Here is an 18,383-nt window from a genome sequence, read left to right on the forward strand (position 1 = left end):
CCTCATGGTATTTGAGAGAGTCCATGCTAGCGACAGGGCATGATGCCTGATGAATACTTTAATTACTATTCTATTACTATATTACCATTCACACAGAAATCATTTTTATTCTGGGTGGAACCCTAACCGGAGCAGGTTTAGCTTCAGGACATGCAGACATGCAGAAGAAAATAATAATTTATTGAATTCATTATTTATGGTTAAACAAGCATATGCAATTTCTCCATCAGTTTCCTTATTTATGTTTTTTTATTGTTTTCTTTTGCCACCATATAGCCACTACATACAGTAGCACCATATAACCACTACACAGCACCATAGAACCACCACACAGCACCATAGAACCACCATAGCACCAACAGGCAATGACCACATAGCACTATATAACCACCATATAGCACTACTGTATATAACCACCATATAGCACCTCATAACCACCACATAGCACCTTATAACCACCATATGGCACCATATAACCACCATAGCACCAACAGGCAATGACCACATAGCACTATATAACCACCATATAGCACTACTGTATATAACCACCATATAGCACCTCATAACCACCACATAGCACCTTATAACCACCATATGGCACCATATAACCACCACATAGCACCATATAACCACCATAGCACCAACAGGCAATGACCACATAGCACCTTATAACCACCATATAACCGAACCATAACACTATATAAACACCACATAGAATCATATAACCACCACATAGCTGCACATGACCATCATAGAACCACCATGCAACATATATCCACCATATACCTGCCATATACCCATAACCACACAGTTTAATGTTCTGTTTACCTTTATTGACATTTGGCAAACATTATCCAGAACTTAGTTATCTTAGAGTGTCGTCCACAGTATGAGCTGTTATTATTGAAACAGTACAATATTACAATGAAAATATTATTTTTAAAGCAAGCCTAATATGCAAAATTCACTTCTTAGTCATTTTGGGACATTTAGATGGGTGTCCAGTGCCTTTCTATGAATTGGAGTGGCTCAGCAGTAGCTTATTTACATAGACACTGAAACTGCTTGTTTTAATTAAGGTGTGGTTCAAGCAACATAGACACGCATGAGGGTAAACTGGCACATCTGATATGCATATAATGGTGATATGGGTTCCTTGCAGCTGAAGCTAATTGATCATTTGTGCTCAAATTTGTGATTGTTTTAATGGCGTATGACAGATTTGTAAATGTTCCTATGCTTAAATCTTTAAAGCAATTTTCCATTTTCATATTGCTGCATGATTTACAGATTATTCATTTTCTGCTGACGGTTCATGGGATTCCTCCAGCGTGCGGTTACTGAAGCTGGGTGTGCTGCCAGTAAAGGCTCTGCTGGCCGTCGGGGAGTGTGTGTGGGCCTCATCTGGGGGACAAGTCTTCGTAATCAATGCTCGCACACACACTGTGGAGGTAAACGACCAGAATCTTTCTCCATCACTGGGTTAGAATGTTACGGTTGACATATTAATTGGGATGGGGTTTTTTTTTAGTTTGGTTTGATACAATATGTGGTGTTTATGTTACAGTACAATTAAAACTTTAGTGGAAAAAATAATTAGACCTGCTGGGTGTTCTAGTGCCTTTCATGGCCAATGTTTTTTTGTTTTGTTTCTGTGGGATTGGATCCCACAAAATTCGAAAGGCTGTCCTATGGCTCCGCTGGCATGGGCGCACCTTAGGTGCCCATGATTTTGTCACCAGTTTGGACACCTTCTAATCTCCTTTGAAGAGTTGATATTGAAATGTCTCCTATCGAATATCACCCAAATGAAGATGGGTTTCCTGTTGAGTAAGGTCATTCCTGAGCCAGATCCAGTAAGACAAGGTAGCTTGACAGGCCATAGAGTAGACTGTAACGCTCATCGAACCCTTTGACATTAGAGATAACCCACTTTTTTTTTTGTCAACACAGACAGATCAGTGAAACACTATATAAGCTTGGGGTATATATCCAACATGGTCAGCTCTTTCCAACAATTTCCTTCTTTTTTCCAACACTTCAGGCCCAGCCTCGGTTTTGTTACTAAAACATTCTCCTTTTGTGCCATTTTGCTGATTATGCAGCTGTTTCTGCTGCATGCTTTTTTCTGTGACTAAGAAATCGATTTGTGAGAGACTGCTCACATTGCAAGACAGCAAGCTACAGGAAAATCCATCCGCCTGATCATCCAAGAGCTCAATCACAGATCGTTTTAACCATTAGTGCAGCATTGCTTAACACCTTGTGCTGAAAATGAATTGGTATTGAAACAAGCAAGCTTTAAACACTGATTATATATGCTGCAGTGTGGTTTCTCCTGGGTGAATGATCACTGTCTGGTTTCTCTAATCGAGAAGTGTGTTTCTATGACTTCATTAAGCTGCTTACAAGATCAGACATGCACTTCTGCAGTTTTTAGAGGAAGTCTCTGATTTGTTCTCCATGGCAATATAATGTTTCTCAAACATGGTGTCCTCCCTATGAGTTACGGACTGACCAAGCGCTGACACTGCACTAATTAGTGCTGAGGAGATGAATCAGATCCAGGTGTCATTTATCAGCCATGCATGCAGGGGGGTTAGTGCTCAGGTTTGTACAAGTAGAATGTTCTTTATCAAGGATAGGCAGGAAACCGCTAATGAGAGTTTAATAGTTCTGTACCAGTCAGTGCTAATGAAGGAGGGAGGCGTGGCTTTTTATACCGGACAGTACTAGTGAGGGAGGTGTGGCTTTTACACTGGTAAGTACTAATGAAGGCTAACTACCTTTTAATAGCTAGTTAGCTTTGTAGCTCGGCCGTGAACAAAAACATGGACGGTTCAGAGGCAATTCAGGACGACTTAAGCAGTTACTTCGAAGACAAATTGTTGTTTAAAATGACAACATTATCAGTTGTGTTTTCTTACTGAAAGTGCTTCTGTGACTGGTTTTGAATGTGGGTTTTGACACTGGCATCCGATAAGCAATGTGCTTTTTGTCGTCCAGAAGTGGGCAGGATTTTGACAAATAGATATCTTGACATGGGGTGCAAAAGTTGGTTGTTGGTTCCTTTCAAGTAGGTGTGGCCTCTGTCAATGTCAACCTTACTGGAAGGGGCGTGTTTTCTACCAGTCTGTAAGTCTTAAATATTGTATTGCTAGATAATAAGGATTAACTGAGTATAGCGTGTGTGTTGTACAGCACCAGTTAGAGGCTCATCAGGAGGAGGGGATGGTCGTGTCCCAAATGGTGGTAGCAGGAGTGGGCATCTGGATCGCCTTCAGCTCAGGTTCCACACTCCGCCTGTTTCACACCGAGACACTGGAGCATCTGCAGGACATCAACATCGCTACACCTGTCCACAATATCCTCTCAGGTAAACACACACATGCACACACACACACACACACACCTTAACCAATATTAAATGATTTTTTTTTTTATTCAAATACTTCACCACATCAGCGATTGTGCAACTTCTCCTGCGCACCACCTTCTGACCAATCAGAATCGAGAATAAAGCAAGGCTGCTCCAAAGAAAAAAAAAAGAAAAACGTTTGTGACACCTAAAAGCTTTTAAATTTAATTTAGAGCAGCTGCTCAGACAGTATGTCTGTTTCAATGTTAGTGTACCTTAGCGGTAATAACTCCTTCTTAGACAGCAATACCCTCTCTGAACACACACACATACACACACACACCGATGTAAAGAGCTTCCTCTTTTGTAAATGCAGCCCTCCCTAAACCTGCACACATTTAAACTGTAAACACACACACTCAGCTAAACATCACCAGCTCACTCCAAATGGCAGAAATTACACGCTATAGGTATGTAACCACACACACACATACACACAGCCTATAATTTATCTGACAGGGTTTTATCCTGACATCATACACTTTGTCAGTGTGTTATTTGTGATTGGCTGAAACCTGTGATGTGCTTTTAAGTGATTATTTGGAAACCTCTCATTTGCTCCTGAGTCACTACAGGACTTTCACGTGACACACTGTTTTCATGTTGTGTTGATTTTTTTTTACATATTTAGATTTCATTCCAGAAAATCGGTTCTATGAAGATCAGAGTTATGAATGTAGTGGATTGACCCATAGCCTCTTCTTGGCCACAAAGACTACACTGCAATATTTCTGGGCAGCTGGAGGACAGTGTGTGCGTGTGTGTTGTGTTTTATGTGTTGTGTATTGTGTGTGTTTTGAGGAAATGGGTTTGAGATTACATCATAGGCTTGGCCTCTTCTTTTTGTTAAGATGTATTATGTGTGTGTGTGTGTGTGTGTGTGTGTGTGAGTGTGTTTCTGGGTCTGGGTGTGGTGTTTGATGAGTAAGCCGTAACTCTGGTCTTTAATTCTCACAGTATTATCTCTGGACGTTTCAGCTCATACGTTTATCCATTATAAAAAAAATGAAAATTATTGGTTAAAAATGATAACAATAATAATAATAATAAATGAGACTATATAAGAATGGTAAAATATGAAAAAAAGCAAAAGTAATATTAGAAAAGAATAAAAATGTTAACATTAATATATCAATATTTATAAGAGAAATAAAGAGACAGGATGTTTTTATGAGCAGCACGGTGCTGTAGTGGTTAGTGGTCGCCTTGCACCTCCAAGGTTTGGGTTCGATTCCAGGCCAGGTTCGATTCCCGTCTCTGTGTGCGTTTGCATGTTCTTCCCGTGCTTGGTGGGTTTCCTCCTACAGTCCAAAGACATGCAGATTAGGTTAACTGCGGTTCCCAAATTGTCCGTAGTGTGTGTGTATGTGTGTGTGCCCTGCGATGGATTGGCATCCTGTCAAGGGTGTACCCTGCCTGGTTCCCTAAGCCCCCTGTGACCCTGAATACAGGATAAAGCGGTATAGAAGATGAGGTAGAGTGAGTGAGGGTGTTTTTGTGTGCAAAATAAAAACTTGTAAGAGTGCGGGTCATCGCCATTCAGAAACTGACTTTGCCTAAACCCCGGTTAATCCATAAATAGGCAAATGGGGGGAGCGAACAGCGCTTGGCCTGTGTGATTAGTTGGAACACACCTACTCACCCCTGTTATAACAAGCTAGCTAGCTTAGCTTTAGCATAGCCAGAATGCTCAGGTGGCTAACCTTAGTTATATGCTAATGTTACTTGATTGAACAGCGTCATCCATAACCTACATGTCGTCCTGGGTCAACGTTTCCACTTAGAAGGTTAGTTATAACTATGTATTCTAGACAGCTAGCAGTTAACCACTTGCAATGCAGGTGTCACTAAAATTGACCACGCCTTTAATTATGCATAATTTTATGGCTTACTATAATGACATAAAAATTCACCCCTGTAAGTTGCACCATTTAACAGGGGCCTCGGTGGTTATTAACCTGCTTTTTAGGCATTAACTCCTAGTGGTCATTTGAGGAACTGCACGTTTTTCCACTTCTGTATTGGACTCGTTGGTTCTTGCTAGCTAGTAAACCTAGCTAACCAGAGCCTTGCATAGCTCGTGCCAGTGATCCCAGCTAGCCAGTTATTGTACTAACAATGTAGTAAAACAAAAGTTTGCTTGTATCTTATACGTTTGCTTGTATTACAAAAGAGTTTAAAATGCACGCTAGCATGTCTGCCCTCTGCTCTAACGCTTCTTTTTCATTATGCAGTGTGATTCTCTTGTTAAACGAGCAGTTACTCATCAGCGAATGTGTTATGATTTTATAAGTTTAGGATTTGAGACAGCTGCCTGTGTGGGAGGTGTGTGTGTGTGTGTCAGGGTATAGATTTAAAGTGTGGGTGCGTGCACGTGCAAGTTATGTGTATGCACTGGATCGCCACGTCTACTACACCACTTCCCTGTGAGCAAGCGGTTACTATAGTAACGATAATACCATGTTAGAACAAATGCATTTGATGGAATGACAGAGCTGCTGTTATGGAAAATCAACACATACTGACCAATCAGATTTGAGACTTGGCTGTGTTGAAAAGAAATAAAAGAAAGAGCTTATCTTCTGTATTCAGCTTGGGGGTGTAGGAAGTTAGGAGGGTCGAGTTTGAAAATAAGGAAATAAAAACAAGGGAGTGTTGAGGTCAGCTGAAGTTGAGATGTTTCTGTTTTCTGTAGAGATCAGAGTGAGATAATGCACTTTTTAAATCTGTTAATCGAATCCTCTTTTTTTTTTTTTTTTTTAAGTATTGAATCACGGTTTGCGTTTTCTGGAGCGCTGAGATGAGGTGATTTGTCAGGACAGGTTTTGATCCCCTTCATTAAAGATGGTGAGGTATGTGTGTTTATCCCTGAGCTGTGTTCCTGCTTGCCTCAGACCAACTGAACAACTCCAGAGACGTATAAGAGCTCAAAGGACAGGAAGTAACCTGATGATTGCCTGAAGTTATTTCCTAAACAAAGATCGACTTCAAAAGTTTCATTTTTTACAAACTTAAAAAGCTTTCCCACTTCCTATTTTTTAAGGATGTTCTCTAGTGACACTCGTGTTGCTGGACTTTCAGAAAGGAAGAATACTCGCCTGTACCATGTTCTGACATTAAGGTGGTCCTGTTAGAAGTTACCGTATCCTTATCCAGGTTAACAAGTTAACCCCAAATGTTCTGCTTCAGGGTCTGAAGTTTTTGTCACAGAGAGTAGCAACAAGCAACAGAGCCAGTTCATGACTTGTGTTCTGTTGTACAGCCAACAACAGCGCAGTAACCATGCGTAGCCAGAGCAGGGCCTATGCAAATGACTTGTTTCCAACTTATGATGTCATTAGGGAAGCGGAAAGCTGACTGTCATGTTCAAGCCCAGGTTTCTCCACACATGGAAACACTAAATTAATGTTTTTTTCTTTTCATATTTTGTGTCTCTATAAACACTAGTTTCACACTATTTAATTGTCCAAAACTGATCAAATGTGAATTTTGCTTTACAAAAGACCTTTAAGTGTTTTTTTCCCCCAATGTATCTTTTACTTGTACTGGTGTGTGTAGATTAAAATATGAACCACATCACTGTGCAAAAGTCTTAACCCCCTTAATTTCCTCATATTAAATGAAAGTAAATTATGTATATTAAATTAAAGAAGTGTGAACAAAGTATTACTGCAAAGTGCCTAAAGATACAGTTTCAAAATTGGTTGTTTATTTAGCAACCTCAGCAGCAACCTCATTTTCCCTCTCGTCTGTTCCAACCACTCAGCATTCAGCATCACCAGGGTTCTAATTACCTGCCCGATCATCTGTCAGCATCTGCACCTGTTTCTTACTGGTTCATGCCTTACGAAAAAAAAATTCGTAATTGAATGATTCAAAGGTCATTAAGTGGCTTAACAAATAAAAAACATTCCTCTGAAATTGCTCAGGTACAGGAAGTGGACTTGAAATGAGAGACAAAAAAGTCCTTCAAGAAGCCTGGAGAACTATTCCTTAAGACTACATTGAGAATACAGTGGAACCGTGGATTACGGCATAATTCGTTCCGGAATCGGGCTTGTATTCCAAAACACTCGTAAAGCAAATTTAATTTTCCCATAAGAAATAATAGAAACTTTTCATTTGTAGAAAGAAATAGAAACTATATAATAGAAACTTTACTTGTTCCACAGCCCAAAAATTAAATACATAAAAATAATTAACACCAAATATGAAGTAAAAATAAAACAAAAATAACTTGCACTTTACCTTTAAAAAAAAAGTAGAAATAATTACTTGTGTGTGAAGCAGAGAGGGGATGCTTCACACACACATACAAACACACACACACACTAAAGCCGAAAGTGTGTGTCCCGGCACGGTGTCAAATTACATGTGCGCACACACATAACAAAAAACAGAAAGAAAATGGATTTTTAACCTCTGTGATGAGCCTTTTTTTTTTCTTTACACACGCACTTAATAAAATATGTTTTACACACACACACATGGTCACAGTGTTATAGTAAACAGTAGACGCATGCACGGATGTTGTTTATACCAGTAGGAGACGCGCACTAAGACCCAGCAGGGGAAACGATTTAACCACAATGCCGCAGCACAAGAGAGAGAAAAACCATTGGCTCAGTAGTGATTACGTGACGCTCGGCGTCAAAACAAGAAGCGCATGCGTGATACATGTGTATGTAGGTATGTCCTCAGATTACTGTTAATTTACATTAATTTCTGTTCTTAATTTTAAGTTTAACCAATTCTATACGTGATAGAGAGGTTCTGAACTTAGAAATTCCAAAGATGAAAATAATTTCATTTACTATTAGGGGTTTAATAATCCATTGCAGATTTTGTGCTCTGGCTATTATGGTTTAAGTCTTTAAAATTATTTTATTATCGTGTGCTCACAAGTGCACAAAGAAAAATTCAAGCAACCCTGAAATATTTAAAATTTCCCATAGATTTTTTTCTCCTCACAGGTTTTGTGGCTGTGTTTAAACTTTATGTACTTTATGATGCTTCTCTTTATTCCTCAATGCTCTAAATCCAGTCCAGGTTAGAATCAGGTGAGCATCGATCATGTAGAACTTTTTATTATTATTTTTTTCCTAAGAGGTGGATCATTTAGCGTGCAGAATCTTTTAGAAATGAGGAATGTGGAAAGACTGACATGTGCAGCTTTAAGTCATTATAACACACATTGTAACACAATTACACACAGACACCTCAAGCACAGATTTGAATTCAACACTGCTCGTTGTTGCAAACCAGCTTAACCGAATCACAAAATTGTAGAAATAAATTTGATCATGTCCTAAAAAAAAAGGGGGGAAAAGTATAGACTATAATTATCAAGTAGTCCCTGATGAGCAAGTCGAGGTTGATGGTGGCAAGAAAAAACTTCCTGAGATGGCAGTAAGAAGAAATCTTTAAAGGGGAACCAGATTTGACAGGGAACCCATTCTAATTTGGGTAATAAGATCGTATAAATGATGACAGAATGACAACTCACAACCATAAAAAAGTCACTTCCTGATTTTTGTTGAGGGTAAGTGCAGATGTATTATACATAGATGCACTTAAACATCATCATTGCATTGTGTTGGCTGGTACATTTTACCCCTGATTTTATAAATCTGACTCGTCTGGTCCTGATCCTAATGAATGATGATGTATATATGATGTAGCTCTAATGTTTTCCAAGCATCTTTTCAGAAGATCTCATATGTGTAAAGATTTCGGTTTGTAAGCAATTGTAAAGTAATCCTAAATACCACTATTAGCTTTATAGTTTTGTTTTGTTTAAATAAATCAGCTATTTTCCTTAAAAATCTGGTACTACTGAACATTTTGGATCTGATGTCTTAAATAAAGATTGCATATGTTTTTGCAAAACTGCATTTCATGGCCTGAGCACTGAGGACTAGTCCCCATATACTGCACACAGGTTTTTATTCCTCCTTTATTCCATGGTCCTAATTTGTGTTTGCTAAAGCAGGAGAAATAGCTATGAGTGCAGAAGGTAAGAAAAGAACAAAGAAATATAATCATAATGGTTATGGGAGGAAGGAAGGTTATGTTCATGCAGACCTGCCATGGCTTGTATTCCACTACGTATCCCAAAAAAGTCAAGAGCTTTTTACCAAATATTTGAATAACATCCAAAGTACAACTTGATGTGATTTGCATTTGAGTGAGTCAAGTAAACATTATGTCCCACCTGAAGCTCATCTGACTTGACCTCAAACTATAACTGTGTCCATTAGACAGGATCCGATATCCATTAAAGTGTCTTTGAATGCAACACAATGTTCCTTTTAAAGCCTCTAATTGCGCTTTTTATTAGCTCTGCATCAACGATGCGCTTTTTTAGAAGGCTCAAAGGCTTTAGACGTTTACCCCACGGTCCGACCCGGGACACGAAGACGCCTCGTTCATTTGAGCTGTGTGAGAGAATCAGGAATCAGGTTTTAAAGGCACGCAGCTCGATCTTTCAGAGTGAGTGCCATGTCGAATTCTTGTGACTTTCCTCAAAACTATTCTGGAAAGAACTAGAACAAACATAACTGTGACCTGTGGTATTGTTCGAAACAATCCTCTCATACAGTGGATGAGCGGTGCTGTGAATGACTCAGCACTCCTCATGCTTGACTCAGCCATACTCTATGCTAGTGTGGGCTTTTGTCAGTAAGTGGCTTTGTCACCGTTGGCCTAAACACGCGCCCATGTGTGCAGCCATGCAGCAAACAAACAGCGCGCGACCTACTGATGATACCTATTCTTCCCCTGTTCTCTGATTTTAGAAAGAGAGACTACCTTTGTCAGAAGCTTAGATGTTATCACAAGCTCACAATGTGATTATTATTGGGAATGTAAGAGTAATTGTGGACTGGGATGTTAGAAACTAATTAGGGAGTAATTCATATTGACATGCTTCCACGGAATGAAGTCTCAATGACTTAATTTGTCTCTCAGTGAATTTGAGACTAGGTCAGAAACAAAACTGATAATTACAATATCATCATGTATGACAGCGTTGGAGTCAAACCGGGAATGGTGATGGTGAATTTCTGGTGAATGAAGGCGTAAGAGCGATTGATATTTACAGTACACAGTACAGTGCAGTGATGAGACTCATAGCCACAGTTTACAAGTTTGAATTGTGTAAACGTTTTAAAGAAGGTGGTACATCTGTGAATGATGATCCTAGACGAGGTGGCTCAGAAACCGCTGCACTCGTTCCCGTAAACATTCAGTGAGTGGAACGCCTGATCCTTGTCGCCAACTTGCGGAAGAGACGCATCTGTCTGTGGGAACTGTACACACAATCATTCACCAGTACCACTTGCACATTACAGGAAGAAGTTATTGCCACATCCCCCATACAGTCCTGACCTCGCTCCAAGCCATTTCCACATGTTTGGTCCATTAAAGGACTCGTCGATTGTTGACTCGTCTAACTGCGTTGTTATTCTGCACAACCACAATTCCCAGTTTTGACTTGAACACCCCTCGTGCTATACTTAGATAATTGAACAGAGAAGGATATTTTCTCTACATCAGGTTTGTCTGATCTGTTGATTAAGTGAACTTGAACGTATCTTATCAATCAGTTTCAAAATGATAATTAATATCAAAGCATTTTAAGCATGTTACTGTCATATCAGTGATCAAAGAACTTTATGTACTTATTCATTGCAAGTTTCTTGTTTGAAACTCTTTTGAGGATTAGATCAGTACACAAAACCTTCCTCCAATCTCTGATCCCTTTCTGGCTGTTTTTTAGTTCTTCTTCTTTTAAATAAAGAATGTGGGTCTGTTTCTACTCTGCCGCTCCCTACGACGTGACCCAGCGCCGATCCAGCTCAGAGCATGGACGAGATCAAAGCTTTTACTGCAGTGTTGGAGATGGACTCCGGGCATGTTGATATTGGTCAGAGTTTGCTTTGGAGTTTGGGAAATCTAAATATTATGGAGCGAAGAAAAAGATGGAGATGGATACAGAGATTCTTTGTGTTGTTACAGAGATTTCTTTTTTAGCTGAGTCAGGAGAGCACAAATATTTCACCACTCACGGAGTGAACTTTATTAGCTGCTGCCTTTGCACACAGCATTACATTCTTAATCGTTAGACTTTAACTATTGAGACGGTGAAGTGTCAAAGCCTTGAAACGCTACTGCGCACTTCATTTACATGCCATACTACACAGGACAAGGGTGAAGGTCTAATCTTGGTCTAATGTATTTCTTATGAACAGCTGCAGTTTTATATGTAGAAACACTCAATCCCAGATTCTACTACTGTTACTGACTATAATTCCTGCACGACAATTATATGTTAGGGTTTCGAGGCATGACATGAGGATAGAACGTTGTCTGCTTGTCTACTCACAGACGTTTTTGCACCATCGTTCCTTGAAAACACCAGACTGTCTATTTCCGTGGCTTCCCAAAATGAGCACACAAGCGAAAGCCGAATCTATTTTTTGCCTTCAGAGGATGTCACGACTGGCTCCGAAAGAAGAAGACCAGCATGTAGAGCAGGCCAGACACGTTATAAATATTCATCTGCAACCAGAAAGCTAAAAAGCCAAGCTCTATATTCAGCCGTTCTTGATTCTCAACTGAATAATAAGCAGGAATGCCTTGATACCACCTTTTTTCAGACTGTCCATACTGAGACTGAAAAAGGGAACCTAGTATTAATATGTCAAATCCCCTTGTATTGGTCAAACGGGGACATCATGGAACGTTAGACCTTGACTCATTTCAGTTTCCACTTGTTTATATTAGTTGCCAAGGAAAAGAGCAAATGCAAGCAGATTTGATGACACTGCTACAATTTTAATCTCGAGCAATGACCTTTGGTGAAATGCTACATTTCATAGTTTGGAAACTTGGATATAATTTACATTTATGTCACTTCACTAGACTAGTGGTGTCTCAATGCTTAATGGTCACTTGTTATGCAAATTTTTAGTAATTTTTAGATATTTAGATGGATCTCCCGTGTGTGTGTGTGTGTGTGTGTGTGTGTGTGCAGTAAAAATAAAGGAAGAAAAATACATTTCCCTCTTTTTTCTCATTTTTGTGTTGGCCAGATATAATTTTTTCTCCTAATCTATCCTTATATGAGAGAGACCAGAGCCAGAAGGCTGTGAGTTTAAACCCTGAAGGCTGTGAGTTTAGCATTACCAGGCTAATGATGACTGGATTACTTTAAATTATACTGTGTGTGTATATATATATATATATATATATATATATATATATATATATATATATAGATATATATAGATTTATATATATATATATATATATAAATAAACCTGGACACGATTCAGGAATTTTAATTTTAGAATTCTGAACCAGTGTGTCTTCTTTAGCGGATCTGCTGTTGTGTTTTCGACCTAAGACATTGGACCTAAGACAAGCTACAGGGCTGGACATTATCTCAAACCTCAAGAGGGTTTTCACAAAGATCTTTCTATCTTTCTATCTTTCTAAGAATTTCTATTTTTTGACCAGTGATTTGATACAATATTTACAAAAAGAAAAGCAGAATGAAAAAACAATACGGTTAACTTTTGTTCACTGCAATTTATAAATATATATATTTTTTTCCCGGTTCATTGTTAGTAAGGGCTTTTATGTATCTGGAGCTTTTACAATTGAAGCGAATACTGCAGGTCTTGAGTTGTGTAGTGTTTTGTGTGAAAGGCACAGCGAGTCCACGCACATCGTCTCGTGTGTGAAAGACTCCTTTTAGCTTTTCCCTTTCACTGCACGCACACACTTTTTTAAACGCATCTCGTTCTCTTGCCAGCTGCTTTAGACGGTCCTCGTGTTCCACGTGAATGGGCAATGGAAATACACTACTTTAATTTAAAGTCACAGCGTTATTAAACGTGTCCGACTGATAATACAGGACAGCCTCCAGCCTGGACGTTTCCACAGAGAAAGCTTTGTCAGTCATTGCATTCATCATTGTCTGATCGTTTTCTTTTTAGCTTGAGCGTCGTTCCCATGGTCAAGCTAACGAAGTGTGATGGTGAAAAACACAAGGCAGGTTTCCCTAACGAGCCAGCCAGCACAGTGGAAGTGTTTGTCCTGTGATCCTGACCACTAACGGTCCCCTGTGTTGCACAACCAACTGGCGCTTTAGTGACTGATTTGTGGTTAAGGAAGGATGGAGTGGGTGGACAGTCTCACAGACTTTTAGCTCTGCAGACCAGCCGTGGAATAAATTTTGTCTCGAGAGTTAGTTTAGAATGTGCATTATGACTTTTCCATAATTTTCCACATTTATGTGATTGTGGTCCAACATAGGCTTGTGCGATGTTGATTTTCCTTTTGATAAACTCGTGACTATTTGAGAAGAGTTTTACCAGCAGTGGCACACACAAAAAGTCATTAAGAACGGTTTAATGTCAATATAACTGAGAATTAGTATTAAATCTTATAATTATCATTATCATTAACACTGTAAAGTATTAGATTTGAAACTTTATTGTATTACTATTTAATCTTCTCATATAGAGGTCCAGCATTGTGTAGGTTCTGGCTCTGGGCATGGTTCCACAGAGGTGTGCTGTATTATCTGGTATCAGGACGTTGCCATTGGATCTTTTGGGTGCTGTGGTTTGTAGGGTGGGGCCTTGGTGGATCAGACCTGTTTGTCTGGTGTATGCCATGGGTGCTTGTTCGCTTTGGGATCTGGGGTGTTTGGAGGCCGGGTGGGCGACTCTCAGTCTGTGCTCTATGCGCAGCATGCAGTGGTGCACTTTTTGTTCTAGTGCCGTTTTATCACGTTTTATGCATTTATAGGTAGGTAGATTTTAACCTCATAGTAATGAACTATTTTCAATTTACTGTGACACAGTTTAAAGGAAAAAGGGTGTGATATCTGGTAATATATGAAAGTTTAAAATTGTTCAAATTGCATAAAACTACTTTGCTTAAATACTTAATTTTGTCTTTATCATTTCCAACATACTGTACACTACTGCTTTTCCACTACCTGTTTGGGATCACTTTATAATTCCATGGTCTTTTCAGATTTTTTTTTCTACGTCCAAAGGCGTCCAACATGTGCGATAATCTTTTTTGAACAGTTAATGTTGAGATGTTTCTTCTACTCATGATCTGTAAAGCCTTCATAACGGCTTTGACCCGAGTGCTGTTAATTGGTGATTTCTGAGCTTGGTAAATCTGAATGAACTTCTCCTCAGCAGCAGCAGCAAGTTCTGGTTTGCCTTCCTGGGATGGTCTTCCATCATGGTGCTTGATGGGTTTTGAAAATGCACTTGACAATACTGTTCTTACAAGAACTAATCCAGAAAGGCTGACCTCTTTGTCCTGAAATAACAACTGGCTGTTGTTGCTGTTGTTGATGTTACATAATTACCTAATTCCATAGTGTTATTTTATAGTCGCCCACAAATATAGAAAATAAATCACTAAACAAAAACAGAGAAATTTGCAAGAGGAATTTAAAAGTATATATATATGTCTGTTCTAAAGCTATAAACTTTTACAGTATATAAAATTTTTAAAGTCTGTTTTGTTTCAAAATTTTTCTTTTCCTTACTGCAAGGGCTGTTGTTACAAAAGGTTGCGTCATGCTTCATAATGAAACTTCAGTTCAACTCAATAAAGGCATCTGGGTGAGAGCAGGGAGCATTTTGTGTTTGCTTCTCTCGTCCTTTTTTTTTAACCAAAGCCAGGAATGAAAATTCCTCCTCTTGGTTCTCTCAGAGAGAGAAAGAGAGAGAGAGACTCGGTTACGGTTTCCCTGGAAACCAACCATCTATCACCATAGTTACATACCCACACATGCTCTAACAGCCAAGTTCCTCCTACACAGGCTGGCTCGAGTGATCCTCGCTATTCCACACAGCTAAAACTTCATCCCTGATGCTGTTTTAAGAAATGTTTCTTTCCTTTAATCCTTCCAAGACCTGTTTCTCCTTCTAGGTCAAAAATCATTCAGAGTTCAGGGACACTGTTTAGAATTCTCAATCCTTGGAGCCCTTACCCAGGAGTCTGATTTAGTTTGCTTCCTGTAGTGCTTTTAAGAGTGTACAGGATCAAGATCACAGCAGGTGTACAGATGATTTAGATCCTAATAAGCAACCCAGAGGCGACAATAGCTAAGAAACACTCCCTGATAAGACATGAGGAAGAAACTCAAAACAGCCTAAAGAATAACTGAACACTATAAAATAAAACAGATCGAAGGTTAATAAAAACTGGTTTTATCCTCTGTCCAGGTCATCAGAGGGTCTCTGTGAGCAGTCTGCTGGTGTGTCATGGTTTGCTGCTGGTAGGAACAAACCTTGGGGTCACAGTAGCTCTGAGTGTTCCACGGCTACAGGGCGTCCCCAAGGTCACAGGTACGTGTTTCTCATATAATTCATTTTCACTTAAATCCATAATGTTTTGCGCGGTGGCCGTAAGTACAGTTCATCATGATTCAACGCGAGTTTTGGCGCTGTGATTACGTTTTGTTTCCGCGCGTCGATCCTCACATAGTCAAACCGCATAGGTGAGATGGGGTATAACAGCAGGAATAACAGGGGGGGGGGGCGGCGGGTTATTGGGGGCGGGGCTTGTAGGACAACTTTCACACACACACTAACGAATTGGGAATGATTGCTGTCTGTACTTTAATTCATTAAACATTCATTTCTCTTACATAATTCATTTGTTTGGATTGTGCTGCTAGAAGGGTTTAAAGTTCTTAAATTGTTCTAAAGTTCTTATAATTGATTGATTCATTTAACGGCCAGAAAAAATGTATGTGAAATTTGCAACACTAGTCTATAAACACTAAGGTCATTTTCTGTTTGGTTTTTCTTTTCTTTCCATCACACATTTCTCAGTTGCTACTGTACCTTTGTCTTTAACATTCTTAAAATTGTGTTTATCAGGACAAATATTTAAGCTAGCAATGTGGGTAGTTTTTTTAGATTATTAAACATAGATATTATTTGCATCATTAAAACATCCCGACAAGTGGACGCTACTGTAGGTTTAAAGCTCGAAACAGGACTTATTCTCATTTCCATCTCGCAGCTGTTAACGACTGTAAGCGACTAGTTGACCTTCAGTACTCAGGGGGTTAATGTGTCTCCGGAGCACATCCTGTAATTATTCAGCCTTCTCCGGCTTAGTTATTTTTAAAAGCAGTCCCTCTCTCCTGCTCTGGTGCAGATGCTGTGTGTTAATAGCGCTAAATGCTTCAGGGTGGGTTGGGGTGGCTGAAGGCTGAAGGCTTATGGTGACGTCTATGCAGTTTATGCTGAAATTAGCGTGTGTTTAATTTCACACACGCTAATTAGGCCTCCGGATGCTGAGATGGAAATCGAGCACACCCTCGATTTAAACTTTTTTTTTTTTATCTGTCTGGATGTCTGCTCTCAAAATAATTTGCGCCAGTACACGTGCATGTTATGGAGACATGGATACGCTTCATCTATTCAGGAGATCTATCAGGCGGGAAAAACTTTCTTTGATGTGAGATAAACTTCCTTTTACAGTCCAGACCATGTTCTGTTCAGTCATATGGGTATAGTTACACTGGTGGATATATTTTCATGTGTGTGCTTTTACTTAGCCACCACTGAAGAAGCAAAAGTAGGGATTAATAAAATCTTAAACAAGAACCTTTTATCCAGAGTACTAAGCTGAAACTGGAGACTCCTTCTATAAATGATGTAACTTCCAATCCAGAGCCATGCACTACACAACAACGCTTTGAGAATGCTGTGGCCCAATTCGAAATGTAAAAACAAATCTGATTAACATGGAACCAACATGAATAAGGAATATCACATTGTTTCAAACCCATGGCTTTGTTTTATTAGCTTAAGTAAAAAAAAACATAATCAGAAATATTTAATGGGCATTTTAAACCTAATAACAAAACAAAAAAAAATTAACAAATTTATGTATTTGTTATAAATGATCTCTTGCCTACTAGGAAACACTGGGAGAAACACTGCACAGCACACACTGTTCTAATAATAAACCTGATTTGCAGCTGCGCTACTGTTAGTGCTGCTGTTATTGCTGCTGTTATAGAAAATTAGTCAACAACTTCTGACCAGTCAGAATCCAGATAGCAGCAGCTCCGACAATAGTGCAGGTTCATTTGTTTAAGGAGGCTCCAGTGTCAGTGCTTTGTAACATTCAGAAGTGAAGATGTAGCCATGACAAAAAGAGATACTAGCAAGGGAAAGACTGTTTATAGCTGCTGTAACATAAGAGAGGTCAGGAACGAATTTGTTTTGTGGATATTTCACAAAAATAAAGTGATACAGATTGGCAGGTTGCCGAGATATTAGAAGAATAAAACACTTCAGGCATGATGTTACTGGAAAATACCCAACTTTGGAGTGGTAACTGTAAGTCTGCTTAGTGTCAAGCTGCATCACAATCCCCATTGGTATTTATTTCCTTATCATGCCTAAGTGTGTCTCATATTACACTGTGCTTTACTAGCTGAGTGGCTCATCATACTGTAGAGATCCTGTAAGTCCAAGAAGTGATTTCATAGTGTATGAAAACATCACTTGATTGCAAACTGAAATTGACATTTTGAAATCTTGAGCGTTGTACGACCACTTAGAAAGCTACTGCTGTATTTTTTTTAGAATAAAACCAGTAAAACCTCGGATTGCGAGTAACACGGTTTACGAGTGTTCTGTAAGCGAAGATGTTTAATAAATTTTGACTTGAAAAACGAACAAGTCTTGGTTTACAAGTGCCGAGTATCATCGCCTTACATGTGTGCGACAAAACAGTCTTTCTTTGTTAATGTGTGTTCATGTGAAACTTAAATAAGAAAGGAAAAAGGTTTACTGTGTAAGAAAGTCTCATTAGAAGGTTTAAAATCCATTTTCTCCCTTAGACTCTCTTTTATTTTTTTGTGTGTGCGCGTGTAATTTGACACTGTGCCAGTTCACAC

General features: G+C 39.1%; 1 protein-coding gene across 3 annotated transcripts in view; it reads left to right on the top strand.

The window, feature by feature from the left end:
• Positions 1-18,383, top strand: part of arhgef10 (Rho guanine nucleotide exchange factor (GEF) 10) — a 69,773-nt gene that overhangs the window by 48,729 nt on the left and 2,661 nt on the right. For all 3 annotated transcript variants that reach the window (XM_053509632.1, XM_053509631.1, XM_053509633.1), the window contains 3 exons: positions 1,291-1,451; positions 3,202-3,376; positions 15,685-15,807. In XM_053509632.1, the coding sequence (XP_053365607.1) occupies positions 1,291-1,451; positions 3,202-3,376; positions 15,685-15,807 (459 nt within the window). The remainder of the gene's footprint in view (positions 1-1,290; positions 1,452-3,201; positions 3,377-15,684; positions 15,808-18,383) is intronic.

This window comes from Clarias gariepinus, chromosome 13, assembly GCF_024256425.1.
Source record: "Clarias gariepinus isolate MV-2021 ecotype Netherlands chromosome 13, CGAR_prim_01v2, whole genome shotgun sequence".
NCBI classification, from domain to species: domain Eukaryota; kingdom Metazoa; phylum Chordata; class Actinopteri; order Siluriformes; family Clariidae; genus Clarias; species Clarias gariepinus.